This window comes from Leptodactylus fuscus, chromosome 5, assembly GCF_031893055.1.
Source record: "Leptodactylus fuscus isolate aLepFus1 chromosome 5, aLepFus1.hap2, whole genome shotgun sequence".
NCBI classification, from domain to species: domain Eukaryota; kingdom Metazoa; phylum Chordata; class Amphibia; order Anura; family Leptodactylidae; genus Leptodactylus; species Leptodactylus fuscus.
The window spans coordinates 200063697-200084943 of record NC_134269.1 but is presented as its reverse complement, the minus strand read 5'-3'; the positions used below and the strand labels follow the sequence as shown (position 1 = coordinate 200084943).

Sequence of the window (21247 nt, the reverse complement as noted above, 5' to 3'; positions counted from 1 at the left end):
TAGTGCAAGGTCCCCAGCTGTGCCTCAGAGTATTCATGGAATTACATTTTCACATTTTGCGAATGCACAGCGAGAAGCGATCAGGCTTTTCCATACACAACATCTAACCAAGGATTTCAAACAATAGTTAAAATAAGCAAATATCAATATGAATTACCCAATGACAGAAAAAACTGGAAATAATAAAAATAATGTGAACATAAGAAGGTGCCGGATAATTGACAAATGTCTAGCTTACAAATGAAGGGTTTAAGGAACATAAGTTTGCGCTGAACAGACTTTGTCTAACCAGATGTTCATTAGCTATTGCTATAAAATACATATAATATTACTGTACACAGATAAATAATTGGAAACTTAAGCAGTTATGTACAATGGTAACATTTGCCATTTTTTAACATTGCATTTTTTATGCATTTTTGTGTGTTTTTTCCCCTTATTATTCCCCATGTTTCTGCGGCTAAAATTGCCATGCTGAGTTACTCAAAGACTTTGTTACTGTAATGGAACGTCCAATTGCCCCTCACATAATATTCCCCAGATGAAGCCTTGAACAAAACATCGGGGTGTAGTGCATTACTATGGTCTCCATGCTTCTTATTTGCCTACTTGTTGCCTAGCCTTGTTACTTTATTATAATACAAGTCGGTTGCATGTTATTATATGGAGACGTTAGAATAGAGTTGGGGGTCTTTTTGAAGTTTGTAGTTCTCTCTTCTATTATTAGTATGTTTGTGGCATACCTACCAGATAGCACCTTTTACTGGGCTGTTCTCAGTCTCCAATTTATGACTAGAGATGAGCGAGTACTATTTGAAACTCCCGTTTCGAATAGCACACACCCATAGGAATGAATGGATGCAGCCGGCACGCAGGGGGTTAAGCGGCCGGCCGCCAGCAAAGTCGGCGTGCCAGCCGCTTCCATTCATTCCTATGGGTGCGTGCTATTTGAAACGGCTGTTTCAAATAGTACTCATCTCTATTTATGACTAGAGATGAGCGAACAGTAAAATGTCCGAGGTTTGATATTCGTTTTGAGTAGCCCCTCAATATTCGACTACTCGAATCGAATATCGAACCCTATTATAGTCTATGGGGGGAAAATGCTCATTTCAGGGGTAGGCAACGTTCGATCAAATTATACTTACCAAGTCCCCGAGTGAGGGTCGGGCTGGATCCTCCGAGAAGTCTTCTCCATGCAGCGTCCCCGCGGCGTCTTCCGGCTCTGAATTCACTCTGCCAGGCATCGGGCCTGGGCAGAGCCAACTGCGCATGCCCGCACTACAAGCAGACATGTGCAGTCGGCTCTGCCCAGGCCCGATGCCTGGCAGAGTGAATGAAAAGCTGGAAGACGCCGCGGGGAAGCTGCACGGAGAAGACTTCTAAAGGTAGGAGAAGAACCAGCGTTGATTGGCTGACTGTATAGCATTCGGCCAATCAATGCTGGTTCTGCATCGAACTTTTACATTCGAACAGCGAGTGGTACTCGATCAAGTACGAGTATTTTGAATACCGTAGTATTCGATCGAATACCTACTCGATCAAGTCCTACTCGCTCATCTCTATTTATGATGCGTTTTGTAATTATATTACCTGATAGAGATGTATCCTTTTTTTTTTTTCAATATAAGTGCATCATTTGGTTACATCTGTATGTGCAACCAGTTCCGTTCAAGGACTCAGTAGGTAATAGGGCTAAGACATCTTCCTGCTACTTACTAGATTTAATGTGAGGACCTGAATGACTGAATCATACCGCTCATAATAACTTAAGGTTAGGGGTAAAGTTTTAGTTTATCCCAGGCAACCCCTTTAAAGATTCCATTTGGTCCTGAAACCAATTCCTGAAACCATCCTTACTGGGTGGTCACGCCTAGACACAAATACACTAGGATAGTCAGCGTATCACTTTGTGATCATTTGTCATAAAACTATGTTGTGTTTAGAAAAAGTAACTTACTTATGATATAAATATCTTGACTTGTCTAGGTTTAGGGCTAGTTGACACAGTGTTTTGGCAGTGAATTTTGATGTGCAATCCACCTCAAAATCCACTGCCAAAAATGGCTCCCACTTCAATGGGAGCCGCTCACATCTTTTTTCCGCTAGCTAGTAGTGGAAAAAAGAAGCAACGTGTCCTATCTTGCTGACTCAGCTGCAGCATCCGTGGAGCGCGACTCCTTCCCGATTAGGTCCAGTCATTTGGGCCTAATCCGAAGTGGAACCGGTTCACCGCATCGGTATTCCATTGCGGTTATGTTCACACGCGGAAGAACATACCCTAAGGAGAACACATCTGTGTGCCTCTGGCTAAAACCTTTACCTGAAAATGTATTGTCTATATAGTCGAAACTATAACTACCTTTTGTATTCCGTTTCAAGGAACAGTATGGGTTTTCTCTAGGTCTTTTAGTCTCCAAGAAAACTCCACTTTAATTGGCTTTCCTTGGCTCACATCTGCTTCAGTATGAAAATGAGATTCCAGGCTGGAATATTCTTGTAACTGTCCAGCAGAGTTTAGCGTCCCACTGTCGCTACTGCGGTCCTCCCTCGCCATAGGAGTCTTTACAGTTGCTCGTACAGAGATGAGTATAACCGAGTGAATATATATTTAGCTTTAAAATCAAGTATTCGAGAAATATCAATGGTGTTCTGATCCTGGCAGAATGTTTAGAGTGAAGCGTTGCGACATGGGAGTGAATACAAGGATAATTGCCACTTTTCTACATCCATTCTTGTGTTTAACATGCTGTTTCTAGTTTTATATCTTGATAAAGGTTTCATGACATGCACCTATCTGTTTCTGCCGAGAAACACTTTCAACTGAATAGCATTTTATTCCAGTGAGACTTTTACAAAACAATGTTTTACAGCCCCGGTGACTCTGGATACATCCTGATAGCCCTATGGATTACAGAGTAAGGTAGACCTTTAACTCACAAACCTCTACTTGCGCTAAGAACACAACAGCTTCGTTTCTAAAGGAATATCAGCGCTTAGTTCTCATACCTCTGAAAATGTTTTAACAGGTTTTGAAGTTTCAGTTTTAATGTTCTTTTTTTATTTACAAAATTATTTCGATGTGATCTAAAAATTAACCATATAGTAAGTACCGTATATACTCGAGTATAAGCCGAATTTTTTAGCCCAGTTTTTGTGCTGAAAAAAAAACCCTCAGCTTATACTCGAGTCAGCAAAAAAAATTAAAAAAAAATTGACTATGACAAGCCACAATATCAATGTATAGAGTCTCCCATAAAATAGTGCAAAAAAAAAAAAAAAAAGAAGCTTTAGAAAAAATTAAAAAATAAAAGTTCTAAATCCCCCCTTTTCCCTAGAATACATACAAAAGTAGAAAATTACTGTGAAATACATACACATTAGGTATCCCTGTGTCTGACAGTGCCAGGTCTACTGAATATAGGTGATCTGCAGTGCTCCTGTTCCTTTGGGAAGGGGTTAATAGGAGGACTGCAGATCCCCTATATTCAGCCAGGCTGAATTCCAAGTTGGGGAAGATCAAACAGTCCTCAAGCTCAGGGAAGGGGCAGACAGACAACCAAAACACCCCCTCCCCTTCCCCAGCATCTACTGCACCCAAAAACTCTGACCATTTTAAGTTTTGAAATTTTCCAGTAGCTGCTGCATTTCCCCCCTCGGCTTATACTCGAGTCAATAAGTTTACCCAGTTGTTTGTGGTAAAATTAGGGGCCTCGGCTTATATTCGGGTTGGCTTATACTCGAGTATATACGGTATATATAAAAAAAAATCAACATTCTTTGTATCAATGGCTAGACGTAAAGGTGTTGCCCATGATCATAACCATATTCAAATCTGTACGTAATTAAAAAAAATATACATTTTTACAAATATAAATAAATAAATTATATATTTTGCACAATTTTAGAGATTTTCTCTCTTACCATATTAGACTCGGTCCACATCTGCGTTCGGAGATTCCATTCCCCTCTCTGCATGAAAAATTGTGGAGAGAAACAGCACTTTTCTCTCCACATTTTAAGTGCGAAAACCACATGGACCCCATTATAGTCTATAGTCCCTGGGTTTCCTAAGATAACCACTTTTTTTTTTCTCCACATTTTTCATGTGAAAACCACACAGACTCCACGGGTTTCTTCAGGTAACAGCTTTTTATGTGGATTAGGTTTCCATTCGTGGACTCCTTGAATGGAAACCTGAACACAGATGTGAACCTTAGCCTTACCCTTGGTTCACATCATCGTTTAGTAATGCATTCGGGGAGTCTGCATGGGGACCCCCTGAACAGAATGCCGAACACGCTTGCAAGCAGTGTGCAGTGAAAGCACATGGGCCCCATAGACTATAATGGGATCTGTGTGCTTGCCTCGAGATCTCCGCACAAGTTATGCGGACAGAAAAGTTGATTGTGAGCTACTTTCTTGTTCCATGCAGATATCTCGTGGCAAGCACACGGACCCCATTATAGTATTTGGGGATCCATGTACTTTCACTGCACACCACTTGAAAATGTGTTTGGTAGTCCATTCGGGGGGGTCCCCATTCAGATTCCACCAAATGGATTACCCAATCGAAAAAGACCATTGGAAACCTATGGTCTGGTACTTGTCAGAAACCCAACCACAATACTGATAACATGGTTGGGTTTCCGTCAAGTGCCACATCACCAAAAGTTCCTGCATTCATGGTTGTATCCAGTGGCAACCTATCAAAACTGTAGACTGTGACTATGATAAAGAAAATCTGCGAAATTTGTAATCATTTCTATTTGTAAAAATGTTCAACTTGTCTATCTACAAATCTAAACACATTTATGTGTTTGGGAAAACTCATTTCATAAAAAAAAAAGATGCCTTTTGGTGTTGTCCGCAATCTTTGCTCATTTCTATTGCCTTTTTTTCACAGAATACTTATAGGTGTGTTCACACTTGCGCCTGGTGTCCGGTTTATCCATTCTGTCGGGTTTCTATCTTCAGCCCCAGCAAAACTGAACAGAGGACAGAAACCCGGCGGTTTGTTTTAAAACCCATTCACATGAATGGGTTTGTAAAGGTGACCGCCCATGTCCGCCTGTGGCTAGGGTTGAACTGATCTTGACTTTTCAGGATCGATTTTGAAATCCAATTTCCGATCATTTTTCATTCGAACCCGATCTCGATCCCAATTCTGATCCCAATGCAAGTCAATGGGATTTTTTTTACTAATCGGAGATCGGATTTTAAAAACAATCCTATTCACTATACAGCATGGAATCTAACAATTGAATGCTTTAATTGTTAGAATCCACACTGTGTAGTGATTTTTTTTTTTTAATTACTAAGTAGCCAGAGGATTTTTTTTAATCCTCTGGCTACTTAGTCCCCCCTGGTGTCCACTTACCTGCAGAGATGGCTGGTCCGGTGCCCGGTGTTCTCCTTCTTCTTCGCCTCGCTGCCCCTGCCTCCCAGGTTAGGATAGTGTGGGCGGGTTAGGAGAGTGTGGGCGGGTACTGGGAGGGGAGACGTCACGTCTCCCCGCCCTGTACCCGCCCACACTCTCCTAAGTCACAAGCCCCGCCTTCCTAGCTATTTAACACTAACCTGGGTGGCGGGGGCAGCAAGGTGAAGAAGAACGAGAACACCGGGCACCGGACCAGCCATCTCTGCAGGTAAGTAGCTTCTAGAGATGTTAGCTAGTCTCCCATTAGAATGAATTGACGCACCCGGCGCACAGGGGGTTAAGGCTGTGTGCCGGCTGCTTCCATTCATTCCTATAGAACCGCAGCAGAGTGGCCAGTAGCAAAGCATTGTGGGAAATAATCACTGATTTCGATCCCACCTAAAAAGATCGTGTTCGGAATTCCGATCACGATCGTGAAATTTTCTCGATCGCTGATCAGAATCCAATCTTTTCCGAACACGATCGCTCAACCCTACCTGCGGCCTGTCCACTGGGAAACTTTTTTTTTTTAGCTGGACACAAAATCAGACATGCAAGACTTTGTGTCCGTCTAAAAAAAAAAAAAACTTTCCCAGCGGCTGAATGGGTTTTAAAACTGTCCTCCAGGTTTGCGTCCCCTGTCCAGTATTGCCAGGGCCGAAGACGGAAACCCGACGGAATGCACAAACTGGACACCGGGCACAAGTGTGAACTGCCCCTCACACTATATTTTAACCCTTATTTGTATACATTGTTTTACTAATATTATTTTCTATACCCCCTCTAGTACACAAAGAAGGAAGAACTAGATGAACATTTTTTGGATTGCAGCGTCGGAGATCTGCTTCGATTTGATGACTACAATATGGATGGTTATTTGACGCTTCCAGAACTCTACACTGCATTTCGTAAGTCCATTAGATGGCGATTACATAATGTAGTTGCTAATTCTTTAAATCACTGTGAAATACTAAAAATTTCGGTATTGTGTCGGTATCATTGTGGATAACAATTCATGTATGTTATCTAGGCTTAAGCTACCCATAAACATTAGATTTCAGACTGCTGAAGTGTCAAATTTTGGACTGTCCGCTGTTGGTTGTTTGTACGTAAATCTGTGACATTTCATCCCATACAGCCAACCATCAACTAAAGTTGGTCAGAACCAAAATCTGTTGTGTTGTTTTTTTTTCTTCCATCTGTCTGCCATAATCTGTTGTGTACGAACTAGACTGGCAGACCAGTGGGAAATTTTTGTATTGTTAGCATGTAATACTAACACAACCACAAGGTGACCATCGTTTCCTGTTTTCAGCGCTTCATTAGCATTGAACAACTTTCATTTGTTAATATTCCAAGTGTCTGGGATAGTCAAATTCTCATTGAAAGGTTTGTGGTATAAGACGGATGGCCATACAACCAAGCACAGTTTATCTCCGCCATCTTGGATTCAGGAAGGGAGAGACATCAGTAGGCGCTGGGGACAGTGGTAGAAAAGACTTGAAAACTGATATTTTGCTCAATCGAAGTTCAGGGAAAGAATATTAGAAGTGTAGGGAATGGATAGGGACAAATTTATTGAGTATTGAAGCAGAACAGGGTTCATTTGGGGTGTTTGCTGCCTGGGTAATAGGAACAATCCTACTACACCTTGCTGCACCACCAGTATCCTACTGCTCATTGCAGGTTTGCAATAGATACCCACTCACAGTATTGTTTCACTACCACAACAGACTCCCTATGTGTGTTACAGTGTTCTCTGCCACTATACAGGATCTCTACAGCCAGGAAATAGCTGTTTTTTTTATATGATTCGCCGCAAATTAATTCAAATCGAATCATTTCTGAAAATTCAGCAAAAGTGGCCGAATCGAATTTTTGAAAAATTTGCTCATCTCTAGCCGTGATCAATATTGATCACACTATTTGGGTTGTTAGGGGAAGGAACTGCTTCTTTCACCTGCTCTCTGCAAAGAGATTGGGTGGTGCCAAGGCGTTAACCATGGAAGCCAGGAGGCAGGTCACGAATAGATGTGTAAATTTGAAATTTTACGATTTTTAGAATATGGAGATGGAAAAATTCCGACTCTTAATGTCCAAATTATCGTACATCCTTAAAGGGGTTGGCCACTTTCAGACCAATATTGACAAACAAATGTACAATAAAAATATATACAATTTTCCAATATATTTTCTGTATCAATTCCTCACGGTTTTCTAGATTTCGGCTTGCTGTCATTCATTCTGTTACTTCTAGAGGATAAAAGTCTGACCATGGTCATGTGATTTATGGTCCATGGTCATGTGATTAGCACACAGTGGCTCAGTGGTTAGCAGTGCTGGAGTCCTGAGTTCGAATCCTGCCAAGGACAACATCGCCAAGGAGTTTGTATGTTCTCCCTAAGCTTGGTGGACATGGGTTTTTTCCAACCTAGAAGCTATGAAGATTCTATAGTATGTTATATACAGTTTGGTTCATCTCCAGGTCCTTTATATCCTGAATTTGTCTGGGAACACGTAGGGAACTTGTTTATTACTCACAATATCCGACTACTTTTCAGACAGTATAAAAAAAGGACTGAATATGTAAAATATGACTATAACTTGTAAAGGGTTAATGCAATATTTTTACAGGACCCCTTGAATTAAAGTCTATACTGTCTAACAATGAGAATATTCTTTTCTAAGCGAACAATAGCAGACATGCAGACTTATATTTCCTTTTGCTGGACTATATTTTTGTGTTAAATTATTCACTTAGCATTTCATTTGTATGTCTGAGAAATCGCAGACCTCACTTTGCTCGGCAAACATTGCTTGCAGTCCAGTATTTGAAGTTTGTTGTCCAGCACTAGTATTTCTGGGCAACAAAATTTATGCTATACATAATTCAGAACCAATAGGATACACATAGTAACTCACTATATATTTATAGCCTTCACCTACAACAGAACTAGTCTATTTCTACATAAAATATATCACTTTTAATGTGTGTATAGTTTTATATATAATAAGATTAAAAATACTATTTCATAAAAAATAATAATTTTAATGAATTAATTACATTTCTTTATTAGATCATAAAATAAATTTTTATTTTAATTGTGAATTATTTTAATAATTCCATTAGGAGAACCCTCATATCAACCTGGCCCTACAGATAGGTAGGGTCACCTGAATTAAATTATATGAATTGGTGCCTCTGATGCTAAGGCCTGGTTTACATCTGCGTTCGGTAATCCATTTGGGGAGTCCACATGGGGAATGGAATACCGAACGCATTGGCCAACGGTGAGCAGTGAAAGCACATGGACCTCATAGACTAGAATGGGGTCCGTCTTCTTTCCGCACGGTCTCTGTACTTAAAAGTAGATCGTGAAGTACTGGTCTGTCCACATGTTCTGTGTAGACACCACACGGAAAGCACACGGACCCCAATCTAGTCTATGGGATCTGTGTTCTTTCATAAGCTCACCACTTAACAATGCATTTGGTAGTCCGTTCGGGGGGTCCCCGTGTGGATTACTGAATGCAGATGTGAACCAGGTCTTAGATGTTGCTGTTTTTTTCAATATGCAAATGAGTTCTATGGAACAATGAGTGTTCCAAAGATGTAAGCAGCAACACCCTAGTTTACGGGTCAGCACTTCAGGCATATTTGTTTGACACAGAGAAATGAATAATGCTCTTGTTTGAGGCTGAGCTCCTCACAATTGTTGTGGACGTTTTTTCTTTTACTTATTTATATAATAATAACAAGAGAAAGTACATTATTTCTGCAACCTTGGCCGTCTGGACTGCTATTTTTGGGGGGAACCCAATTCTGATATTTACCATGGGATCCCACAATATCTAAGTTCGCCCCTTTAAGCACTCCTCAACTTATTATATTCATCAACCTCCAGTTTGTTTGTGCCATAGTGTGTACATTTATCGACAAAAATACTGTACATCCTTCACATATATAGTATGTGAAGTGTAGGGTGCAGTTTTGGCATCCAGGTTTGGCATAGCATCTTCCCAACTTCCATATACAGAGAATACAAGAAGGAAGTGTGTCTCTCCAATATGGCCAATCCCAGTTATGTTTTATAACATAACCCTGAACCCTGGTGGGCTCCATCCTGGAAAGCAAGTCCCATCCTATGAATGAGACCATGACAGCATTTGGTAGTACGGTCAGTGACTGACTACCCCAAGACTACCAACCGTGGTCAGGCTGTATAATCAACATCAGGCTAAGCGAAGATCACTCTGCACAGAGAACTAAATGATCCTGAAGTTTTTCTTTTCTTCTTAGTTGCTATGGCTCCTAGTATCTTTTCTATCTGTGACCAACTACCCCAAGTGTGAGAAGGAGCGTTATCAGAGGTCCTTCCTCCCAACCGGGGTCAGGCTGTATAATCAATATCAGGCTAAGTGAAGATCACTCCGCACAGAGAACTAAATGAGTCTTTTTTTCTTCTTACTTGCTATGACTCCTAGTATCTTTTCTATCATCTATGAGCTTGTATGTGTTCTTTCTTGTAATACATTACTGTATTATCCATGCTGCTGTAACACACTGAATTTCCCCATGGGGGGACTATTAAAAGATTATTTTAAATGAAAAATAACTAGTTACAAAATAATAGTAAAAAAAAAAAAAACCCAGAACAAATAGAATTTTCCTTTCTAGTTTCTCAAACCAAAAAGAAGAATTATTTTGAGGAAAGTTGTATGCATGTTATAAATTTGAATATCCAAATTTCCAAAATGGATAATCCAAAAAATTTTTTGCATTATACTGTATAATTCATGTTACTGTATCTGTAAATCCCCCCAAAATTTTAGCATTATATAACTGATGTTACTGTATCTATCCCAAAAATTTTTTTACATTATATACTGTAAATCATGTAAAGATAACCGAGAAAATTATCCTTAATATTAAAGTTGTCAAGCCTCGGTACAATTTCCTTATAGGAAGTCGAACAATCTGCTTGGGTCTAAAAACAGGACGCAAATTTAATTACTTTGCAAAATATATTAAATACGTCTTGCAAGATTCATAACGTAGAAATAATTCAAGTGAACAGTATCTCACCTCCGGGCTGAAAATCTTTGGTGGGAATAATTGTGTTGTATTCAAAGTAAAGAACATCTGCTAAGGTAGAAACCGATCACTGTTTTTCGTCTGGGGCTTTTGTTTAATGGATATTATGTACTTTGAACAAACGCGCAACTTGATTTTCATTTGGGCAAAGTCACCTAAATGTAATAATCAAAGATTTTAACTAGAGGCGTTCTACACTGACTTTAAGAAAATCTTTAGTATCGCTGACACAAGGAGATCATTTGGAACAAAAAAAAGTATATATATAAATATATAAGTATTAGCTATTGACATTTTACGCACCGTGGCATGCCCTTGGCCATTTTATGTCTCTGCATGTGGTCTTCTTTCATGTAGTTGCTGCTATCAGAACAAAGCAGGAAATAATTTATTAGCTTACCGCCATTGATTTCTGTCTCCTTTGAGCAATCCTGTCTTCAGACTTCAAAATGAAAGATACATCCTCTGAAAAAGGGGCAACAAGTGTCCCTGTAGCGTAGTACATTTTGGGGGATAATTATTATGATACTGCGAGTGTTTTGTGATTTGTTTCTTTTTTTTCTTCTCTTTTATTGGGATTTTACTTGGGAGTATTTTCCCTTTTGGCGTTTTATTGAAGTTTCTCCAGATGATTGTGGCAAAATGATAATACCGCAGTTTATTGCTTGCGATCGGTGTATTGTGAGCGCTGAGGCGGAATAGTCGAGAATATTTTAGCTCTGAACTTCAACTTCCTATTGAAATGGAATTGGATCTCAGCAGGAAGATGTAATAATTCCTTAATGAGTAGCTGACATATCTGTTTTAGTAAATAACTCGAACCTTTATGATATAACAATTTTAGAACATCTTTTCTTCCATCTCTGCATTTGACCATTCCCCTGCTATCCTTCCTCAAAATCAGGGGTGGGCAATTAATTTTCCTATGGGGCCACATGAGAAATTGAAACTGTTCTAGGCAAATTTAGCTCCACCCACTTCTATGTTGAGTCCACTCATTCTCAATCATTTTTCCATGTGTCCCCACAAAGTATAAACCTCCTACAGCCACCCTAACATTATACACCCCCACATTGTAACGTTTCCCTCAAAATGTTCCACAGTATTAAGCCTCTCTCCTGGTGCCCCAGTTTAAATGAGCAGAAACTAGAGGGGACATTAAACTGGGGTAGCTGGAGGGGGACATTAAACAGTGGGGGTAGTTGGAGGGGGACATTAAACCGGGGGCAAATAGAGGCAGAAATGTCCCCCACGATTTAATAGGCTACTCCAGCTACCCCAGTTTAATGTCCCTCTCCATCTGCCCCCTAGTTTAAGGCCCCTCCTCCATCTGCCTTCAGTTTAACTGCCCCCTACTTCTGCGCCAGTTCCCTCCTCTTACTCACACATGCTGTCTCTTCTCTGCTTATCATTCTTCAGTCTCCATCACTGGCAGCTTGCTCTTTCTGTGTAACAGCAACCACACTGTCCCGTGTGGCTCGCATTAGGATACGCTAACGAGTCTTAGCCTATCCTAATGAGCTAAAGGACCTGTGATGACGCCATCACAAGTCCTTTAGCGGATTTCCCATTTAGCATCTACTTTTATCCCACAAGCTATGCGAGCTGGACAGAACCAGTCAGAGGGCTGGATGTGGCCGTACATTGCCCAAGTCTTCTCTAAATAGAAAAGATAATCCTTTAATAGTCCCACCTTTATGTGAATAAAATGAGAACCAGGTGATAACATTTTGCATATTTTTTGTCCTGTTGCATTCTGTTTTGGATGATTGATTTTTTTTTTTTACAATCCATTGGTAGTATCAAATTGCAGGACACACAGTATCCAGTGAACAGATTCATAGACTCCATTTAAAGGAATTCTATCATGAGATTCCCTTTTTCTGGACTACCATGTCAGAATAGCATTAAGATAAGGTATTCTTCCCCTACCTTTAGAAGTCTCCGCGCTACCGTTCCAGTGATATTCCCGATTTTGACCGCATGCAAATGAGTCTCTAGACAGCAGTGGGTGTGGTCCCCCTGCGCTCAAACAGCACTGGGGGCATCCCCTGTGCTGCCTACAGACTCTTCAGCGACGCCCCCATCTTCTTCTCAAGACCGCCTATTCTTCGCATCTTCAATCAAAAGCGCCAACTGCGCTTGTGCAGTGGCCATTTTCCTGTGGCCTTTTACGCAATTGTCCATTCAGCCACAGGAAAATGTTGGCTAGTTGACTAATTACTCAATTTAGAGAGGGGGGTCTTTAAGAGAGACTTCAAGGGAAAATCTCTCTCTGGATGTTTTTGTGATTACGAGTTGGCGAGAAGCTCTCCAGCTGCTAGCTAGGGATATTTAATGTTTAGAGAGTGCATATCCATAAAATATGACCCAGTGTCAGCTTACCTCAATCTGCTACTGCTTGGTTTTGTTGAGACAGACATGTGTCCTTTTTCCCCAGCAAAGACAATTCGGAGTATAATTTCAGGAAATATATATATTAGATATATATCCTATCTGCTATCATTTTCATTATTATTGTCTCACTTATTCTAATAGTTATAGTCTAGTTATTATCCTTGTTACTAAGGCTGTTATTCAGGTCTTCCACTACCTCTATAGATACAATAGTCATCTGACACAATATTGATTAAAATGCGCACAGAACATAGCAATTACATTTCCAGAGATTGTATTTTACTCTTATTCATTGCATTTAATGATATACTAAAGTAAAGTTAAATTGAACAAAATTAATAAACCAAATTATATGTTTCAATTCTGCAGAATAATTACACATAATTACATGTATATGATAATGCTGGATTCTTAGCAATTGCAATCACTAGGGCTATTACAATTATGTACTACACATAGCAAAGCAATGCTATCACATACTCCCTAAAAACGTTTACGCCATAGACTAAAGTAATAGCTTTGGTAAGCCAGTAATATTTGTCCATATGTAGTCTACAATATCAATCATTATAATCCGCCTGCATTGGTAATTTTTTTTTGTACTCGGGGAAGACATTGGAATATTAACCACATCAAGACTCTGCCACTTTCTCCAGTCCAGGACGGGACACTTTTTTTTTCTATTACATGCGGTTTTTTTAGTTGATTTAAATAATTTTTGCATCTATTTCTGTGATAGAACAGGCTTTATTTTATGCCATTTTTTTTATTTTTGCATGTTTTTTTCTTTATTCTTTTGAATAATTATATTACTTATAATAAATGATTAATATAATTATTATATTAATATAAATATATTAATGTAATATATTTATATGTCTCTATTCTTTTTCTTTATTTATAATAATTATATTATAATAAATGATCAATATAATTATAATATATTTTTATATTAATTATAATAAATATATATATATATAATTTATATAATAATATGTTCTGTATAGTATTGATTCTTTATATAATAATATGAATTATAATAAATTATAATATAATTGTTAAATTAATTACCGTATATACTTGAGTATAAGCCTAGTTTTTCAGGACAGTTCATGTGCTGAAAAAGCCCCCCTCGGCTTATACTCGAGTCAAGCAAAAAAAAAAAAAATATTTTTTTTTTTTATTTTTTTTTTGGGAGGGGGGTGTCTATGACCAGCTACAATAGTAATGTATAGAATCTCTCATAAAATAGTGAGAAAAAAAAAAAGCTATAAAAAAATAAAATAAAAGTTCTAAATCCCTTCTTTCCCTAAAATACGTATAAAAGTAGAAAATGACTGTGACACACATACACATTAGGTATCCCTGTGTCTGAAAGAAGACGCTGGGCACAAGTGTGAACGCCCCCTTAGCTGTTAGGAGGTGTTAGGAAAAAAGTGTCAAACACGCTCCAAATGGCCCAGACAAACAACCATGAACAGCTTCCACATCTAGAAACATGTTGTACCTTTCTTCCACGAATCTGTCTCTGTCTGGACCATAGTTATGTTATTAGCAGAAGGAGATTTGGTTTCTTGACTTCCATTGCATCTCCTGCCCTGTTATGGGCAACAAAAGATTTTTGGTTCCCAGTCACATCAGGCTAAGCGAAGATCACTCCTCACAGAGAACTAAATGATCCTGAGTCTTTCTTTTCTTCTTAGTTACTATGACTCCTAGTATCTTTTCTATCTGCTATGAGCTTGAATGTGTTCTTTCTTGAATATATTACTGTATTATCCATGCTGCTGTAACACACTGAATTTCTCCAAGGTGGGACTATTAAAGAATTATCTTATCTTATTTGAAATCTATGCCAATACCTGACTGACATAGATTTAATTTCTGGGGAGCGGTCCTCCCGTGGCCAGAGGCTCTTAATAATTCAGGTGAATCTCACACCAGCTGGGAACTTGAATAAGACTGGCCTAATAAATTCCCCCCTATGTGTTTAAATGAAACATATTGAAGATTTTCAATTAATAATAATTGCTTCCTTTGTAATTAGACGTGAATCTGACATGTTGATGCTTCCCCTATGCCTGTGTGGGATCAATCTTCCCAGGGCGTGATTTGCATCCTATTGAAAATCCCTGCATGTAAATGCTCTATGGAGTCAGATCTTCACTAGAGCGTGTAAACCCAGCTTTACTGTAACCAGATCTAAGGCTATTAGGCAAAGTTTTTCGTTTGAGTACAGAGATATCCCAAATGTGGAGGCAATTCTATCATTACTGACAAGATGACAAATGCCTACTGATAGCATGTAAACAGACTTTAATGATATACAATAAGTGTCGATGGAGAGGTAATGGAGATTTTTCAAGCAACATTGATTCCAAAATATATAGGCCTGGAAATGTCAATGCTTTTTACATATTAGGTTTGAAAGAGATAAAACAAACTAATTACTACGTTCTATAGAAAATCCATGTTTTGTACAAATTGCTGAGAAAACTCATTAAGCGAAATTGGGATGTTTGTTATATAATAAATCTGCTTAGAAAATTTCTCAAGGTAAGTGAAATTGGTATGCGTCTGTCTGGAAGCTTAGATTAATCCTTCAAAAATGTATTTGGAATTAACTAGTTGGAGGAACTTCATGATACAGGGATTCTATGGAATATTGAAGAAGAACACAAGTCTTGAGAAATAACGTATAATTCCAACATAAGCTTTAGCGCTATAAAGCAATTGAAATCAATCGCAACAGTCCTTGTCACCAATGGGGGTCATCATTCCATTGCCGTTTGAGTCTGTTGTCATCCTCTGATAGATAAGAACAACAGACTGCCATGATGGTTGTGTGAATTTAGCCTAAGACTGGCGGTGACTACCAAAAATTACCAGGTAAAATTCACTTTAAAATAAGGAACACCCCCACAGATCCCACTATAGTCAATGAGGTCTGTTTGCGTTGTCGGTGTTCATTGTGTCAGGACCTGAGTTGTTTGATAAAATATTGTGTATTTTCTGGTGGTGTTTGTCTGGGGATTTGAGCCGGTGTCCTGTGACTCTCTGGTCATTCTCTTTGCCACTGAGCTGTTGAGTTGGTGGTTGGGTATCTGCCTCAGTGTATAATTGAGCTGGCTTGATGTCTCAGTAGATGCGAGCTTCAGGTCATCAAACTATCAAGTCTTTCTGGGGTCTGTAAAAGCCTCACTGCGGGCTTCAGTCCTTGCCGGTTTTCGTTGTCACCAACTAGGATTCTTGGCCCAGTTTGGTAGGAGTTGTATGGTCTCAGGAGCTTGATTGGAAGCGATGTGAGTTTGTTCTGTGTGAGAGTCTGTTTTACCCTCAACATTTCTACTCAACCCCTGGTTGCCTGTCACTGTTTGGTATTAGTGAGTTTTTGTTTAAGGGCTTCAGTTTTATTTTTCCCCTGTCCTGTGATACCCTTTCCTCACTACTCCATTTTGCCTCTCCTCAAATCCTGTTGTGTGTTTATGGTTGTGCTGCGCCTGTTTGTTCTCCAGCACGTACCATCCTAGTTGTTACTGTTTGCGGCTGCACCTATCTTTTGTTAAGGGTGACCGCATCTAGTATGCCAGTCCCTAGACTCTTTCAGCTCTCACCCCACCTGTCTGTCAGGTCTTCATGTTCAGAGAGCTAGTAGTTGTCAGGGCCACGCTTAGCTTGGGTACAGCTGACCAACACCCGCAGGCAGGGCCTAGTCAGCCATCGTAGGGCCAGGGACAGCTTTCCTACCCCATTCCAAAGAGGAGTAAGAAGCATTCAGTATCACGGTTGCTTCGGCATTGGTGCAACCATGACTCATTGTTGCCTCGAGTCCTTTGTCTTGGTCCTCCAATGGAGCAGACCAGCAAACACCCAGACACAGATGTGAACATAGCGTAACATAGTTGTGTGCAGATAGATACATTTAATATCTGGATCTTAAATGGTTCTTACTAAAGCAAAAATTCCATTTGATACAAAGGACCATGACTTGTTACTTATACAATAGATTGGTTCACTCTCTATCTTTGACAATGCTGTTCCCATCTCAAGTTCTTGCAAGGTCAGAATCTTACAACTTTAACAATTGGAGGTGAGGACAGCCTGTGACTTCTTACACATTGACAATTGGAGGCGAGGACAGCGTGTGTCATATTTAATGAGTTGTCATCACACAATTTATTTATTTGTAGAGATGCGATTTCTTGTGACATTCCTTAAGGTTAAACCATAATGATGAACTCAAGCAAGTTTAAGAAGAATAATCCAATAGTTCATTAGCTCTTTTTTGGATGGACACAGTTTTATCTTCTTGTAAAATATGTAATGATACTCCGTGTTTCATGTAATGGGGACATTAGACAAAGGTCTGATTCACAATTTGGAATGGAAATCACTTGAACAACCTTAAAGAGTAGCCTGCATAGAACTACCGTATTTTTGCAATGCATCGCAATGTATTAGCATTGTAATGCATTGCATTAGTGATCAGTTCTCTCTGGGGTTCAAAACCCCTAGGGCCGGCGGCCATTTTTGGGTAGCCGCTCTTGCAAGTTCAATACAGGAGCTGGCCGGCGGCCATTTTGGGGTAGCCGCTCTTGCATTTCAATACAGGAGCTGGCCGGCGGCCATTTTGGGGTGGCCTCGCTATGCTCCTGTATCGAACTACAAGAGCAAGAGAAGCCAGAAAAGGCGGAGTTGCTGTAGAAGAAGGAGGCGGCGCAGGAAAGAGCTCTCGGGCAGCAATGGGGATGCGCTCATCGGCCTTTCAGCGCTGGGGCCTTCCCTCATTGCTGCGGAGAGCTCAATTGCATACTGGTTAAAACCGGTATTTCTACGGAACGGCGCGGCGGAGACTATGTCTAAAGGTAGGAGACGAATAGCCTTTCTTAAGGCTATTCCGACGTGTTCATTAGAAAAAAAGGTAGTTTAATGGTAGAATCCCTTTAAGGCCTCATATGGCTCTGAGAGCGGAAAAATTAAAAAAAAGGTATGGGGTTTGGAAGAAGGGGAGTCAAAAAGGAAATCGAAAAATGTCCATGGTGGGAAGGGGTTAATTCCTTTCACAATTTACTTGATTGATCTGTCTCCTGTAATGGTTCTGATTTTCCATTTGTTGACATTACCATCATCTTTTCCTCCTAAATCTTTGATATGTTTTTCTTCCCATTACCGTGTATGAAAGTGTAAACTTGGATCCAAGTAGACGTTTCTACCTAATAGTAACACACCAGGGCAACTGTATTACTTTGTGTCTCAGCAAGAAGCAATCGCCTGCAGACAATGGAGTAAATACATTTCTAAATCTACCATTGGAAACCCCACAAACATGTAATTGCAAGGAAGATAGCGCTCGCAGAATGTTCTCATGTTCTTTATTTATTGATCAGATCCCCACAAAGCCGACCTTATGACATAAGTGTGTACTTCTAAAAAAAAACAAAAAAAAAAAAAAAACACTCTTTAAAAAATACCCTGCCTGGAAGATACCAAGAGCTAGACACTAAATATTAATAAAATATTTTCATCATAATTTCCTATATATGTGTATAAATTAATATCTATTATATCATTGAAGTAAAAGAAAAATCTGGACTGCATGAGCTGTGTAGAGATACTATCAAGAGTACAAAAAGTTCACAAATTCAGATTTTTTGGCAAAGGAGAATATTTTTGGAAATTGTAGGCTGTACCTAGCTACTAGTCATTCAATAATATCTAAATTTGCCCAGCTAGTTTAGATGCCACATTTTCAGTCCCTCGAAGATGACAATAGGCCTTATATATTCACTTAACTCAGAATAATGCATTGTTAATCAATGAGGTATATCTAGCCCAAAATAGTGCCATTAAACACTATAAGGGTAAGTTCAGACAGAGTATTTTGGACCGGAACTTGAGGAGGAGGCCGCCTCAGGTTCTGGTCCAAAATACGGCTAGCCGCGACTGAATGCCAGTGCACTGCACCGGTATCCAGTCGCGCACTCCACTTTGGATTAGGCCCAATGAATGGGCCTAGTCAGGAGGAGGGAGCATCTTCTGGCCGAATCGCGAGACAAAACTGCCTGAAGAATGAGCATCTCGCTCCCAGAAAAAAGAACTGAATGGCTCCCATTTATTTCAATGGGAGCCGTTTTTTTTGGTCAGGATTTTGAGGCGGATACGGCCTCAAAATCATGACCAAAAAACTCCATGTGAACTTACCCTAACTTATCCCACAAAAGAAAATGTCCTCATACAGTTACCATCCACTTTAGGAAGGTGATATGCCTTGAATACACAGATGTAGTTGTAGCAAGGTTTAGCTTATGGTTGCCATATTGGCTCTTTTAATGACTTTGTTGTGTTCTGTAATAAGATACAACACTGGGATAACAAGGGATTCTGTTATTGCCATTTCACAATTTTTAATGAAGCCTATATAGAAAGGCTATTGTAGGCATACCTCTCATTTTCTGATCCTTCCAGCCGTTTTCAAGAAAAAAAACACTTTTCTTCATATGCTAATGAGTATTCTGGAAGCACAGCGGGCACATCTGCGTCATAAGCCTGGGCCTTTCTTCACCAGCCCTTCTTGCTTGAAGATCCCTCCTTCTCCTCCTCTTCACTTCTTCCATGAGCAGCTAGTCCCGTCGGCTTGAATGAAATCTTGCACATGCGCTGTACACTCAGCCATAACCCAAAGTGGCCGAGCATACAGTGCATGCATGATATGTAGCCTTTCTAAAGGGTGGACACGGGCGCAAGTGTGAATGCCCCCTAAGCCTGCCTAGTGCCAGAGTTTTCCTCTGATGATAGGACACCTCACAGGAACCTAAATAGAGACCCTGCATATAAGGGAAGCCATCTCCTGTCCAGACTGAGGACGAAAGCCGGTAGAATGACACAGGGTGCACACGGGCACAAGTGTGAATGTCCCCTTAGGGTGAGTGATAGGGAAACTTCCCCTGCTATTATCCACCTTCCTATTTTGTTTAGGGTTACTCTTATTTTGCTTTCTTATGTTTACTTTGCATTTCTTAATAAACCAGTTTATTTCTCATGTACTCTCAACATAACATATATGAGACATTCTGGGACATGGATTAAAGAGGTCTAGTAGGGCATGTGCACCAACAAACCACAGATCCTTACCCAGGGTATGTATGTACACGGAAAGCTAGATACTAGAGATGAGCGAGTAGTACTCAATTGAGTAGGTATTCGATCGAATACTACGGTATTCGGAATACTTGTACTCAATTGAGTACCACTCGCTATTCGAATGGAAAAGTTCGATGCAGAACCAGCATTGATTGGCCGAATGCTATACAGTCGGCCAATCAATGCTGGTTCTTCTCCTACCTTTAGAAGTCTTCTCCGTGCAGCTTCCCTGCGGCATCTTCCGGCTCTGAATTCACTCTGCCAGGCATCGGGCCTGGGCAGAGCCGACTGCGCATGCCCGCGCTACAAGAAAATGGCCGCTTTGACTGTAAGCAGCCTGGCAGAGTGAATTCAGAGCCGGAAGATGTCATGGGGACACTGAACGGAGAAGACTGCTCGGAGGATCCAGCCCGACCCTCACTCGTAGACTTGGTAAGTATAATTTGATCAAATGTTGCCTACCCCTGAAACGAGCATTTTCCCCCCATAGATTATAATAGGATTCGATATTCGATTCGAGTAGTCGAATATTGAGGGGCTACTCGAAATGAATATCGAACATTTTACTGTTCGCTCATCTCTACTAGATATATAGGTACTGTAGATGGATAGCAAATACTTTCTTATACAATTTTAGCATTTTGGGGAATGCAATTTTCTTTTTTCCGATGAATGATAATGTCTTCATTTTGTCTATGTTTGAATAAGAAAGAAAGGTGTAAAAGCAGCATGCTTAACACAGCGTTTTATAGTCCTCGGGAGTTCAAAGTCTGGTGGAAAAATCCAACTAAATCAAAATACTTTGGAATTGCAGCCAAGGGCACTGCTTAAAAAGACATATAGGCCCTCTTCTGCTCAGGAAAAAAACAATGTTTACTCATTTTGTTGTTATATACTGTAAGCACAGTGTAAATAAAATGTCAGTTTCAGCAGAAGTTCAATGTGAGTTGTGGATGACTGCTGCTCGGCTAACCATGCCGGGAAACTTTGCTGCTGTGATTGCAGAGCTGGAGAAAAAATGGGATTTTTAAAATAAACTATTTTCTAAAACACGGCAATAGATGTATCTCTGATATGGCACAATACATTATAGAGTATGTGGAAGAGACTTCACCCAACTAATACCGCCATATTAATGACTTGGAATGGAAGGGAAACATAAAGCACAGACATGGGAAAATATCAATATTTCCTCT

The 21247-nt window shown here is 39.9% G+C and overlaps 1 protein-coding gene across 1 annotated transcript in view; it reads left to right on the top strand.

Moving 5' to 3' along the window:
• The window catches only part of LOC142203909 (follistatin-related protein 4-like), a 578064-nt gene that overhangs the window by 419736 nt on the left and 137081 nt on the right, over nt 1-21247 (top strand). Inside the window, exon 5 of the mRNA XM_075275010.1 lies at nt 6207-6327. Coding sequence (XP_075131111.1) covers nt 6207-6327 — 121 coding nt within the window. The remainder of the gene's footprint in view (nt 1-6206; nt 6328-21247) is intronic.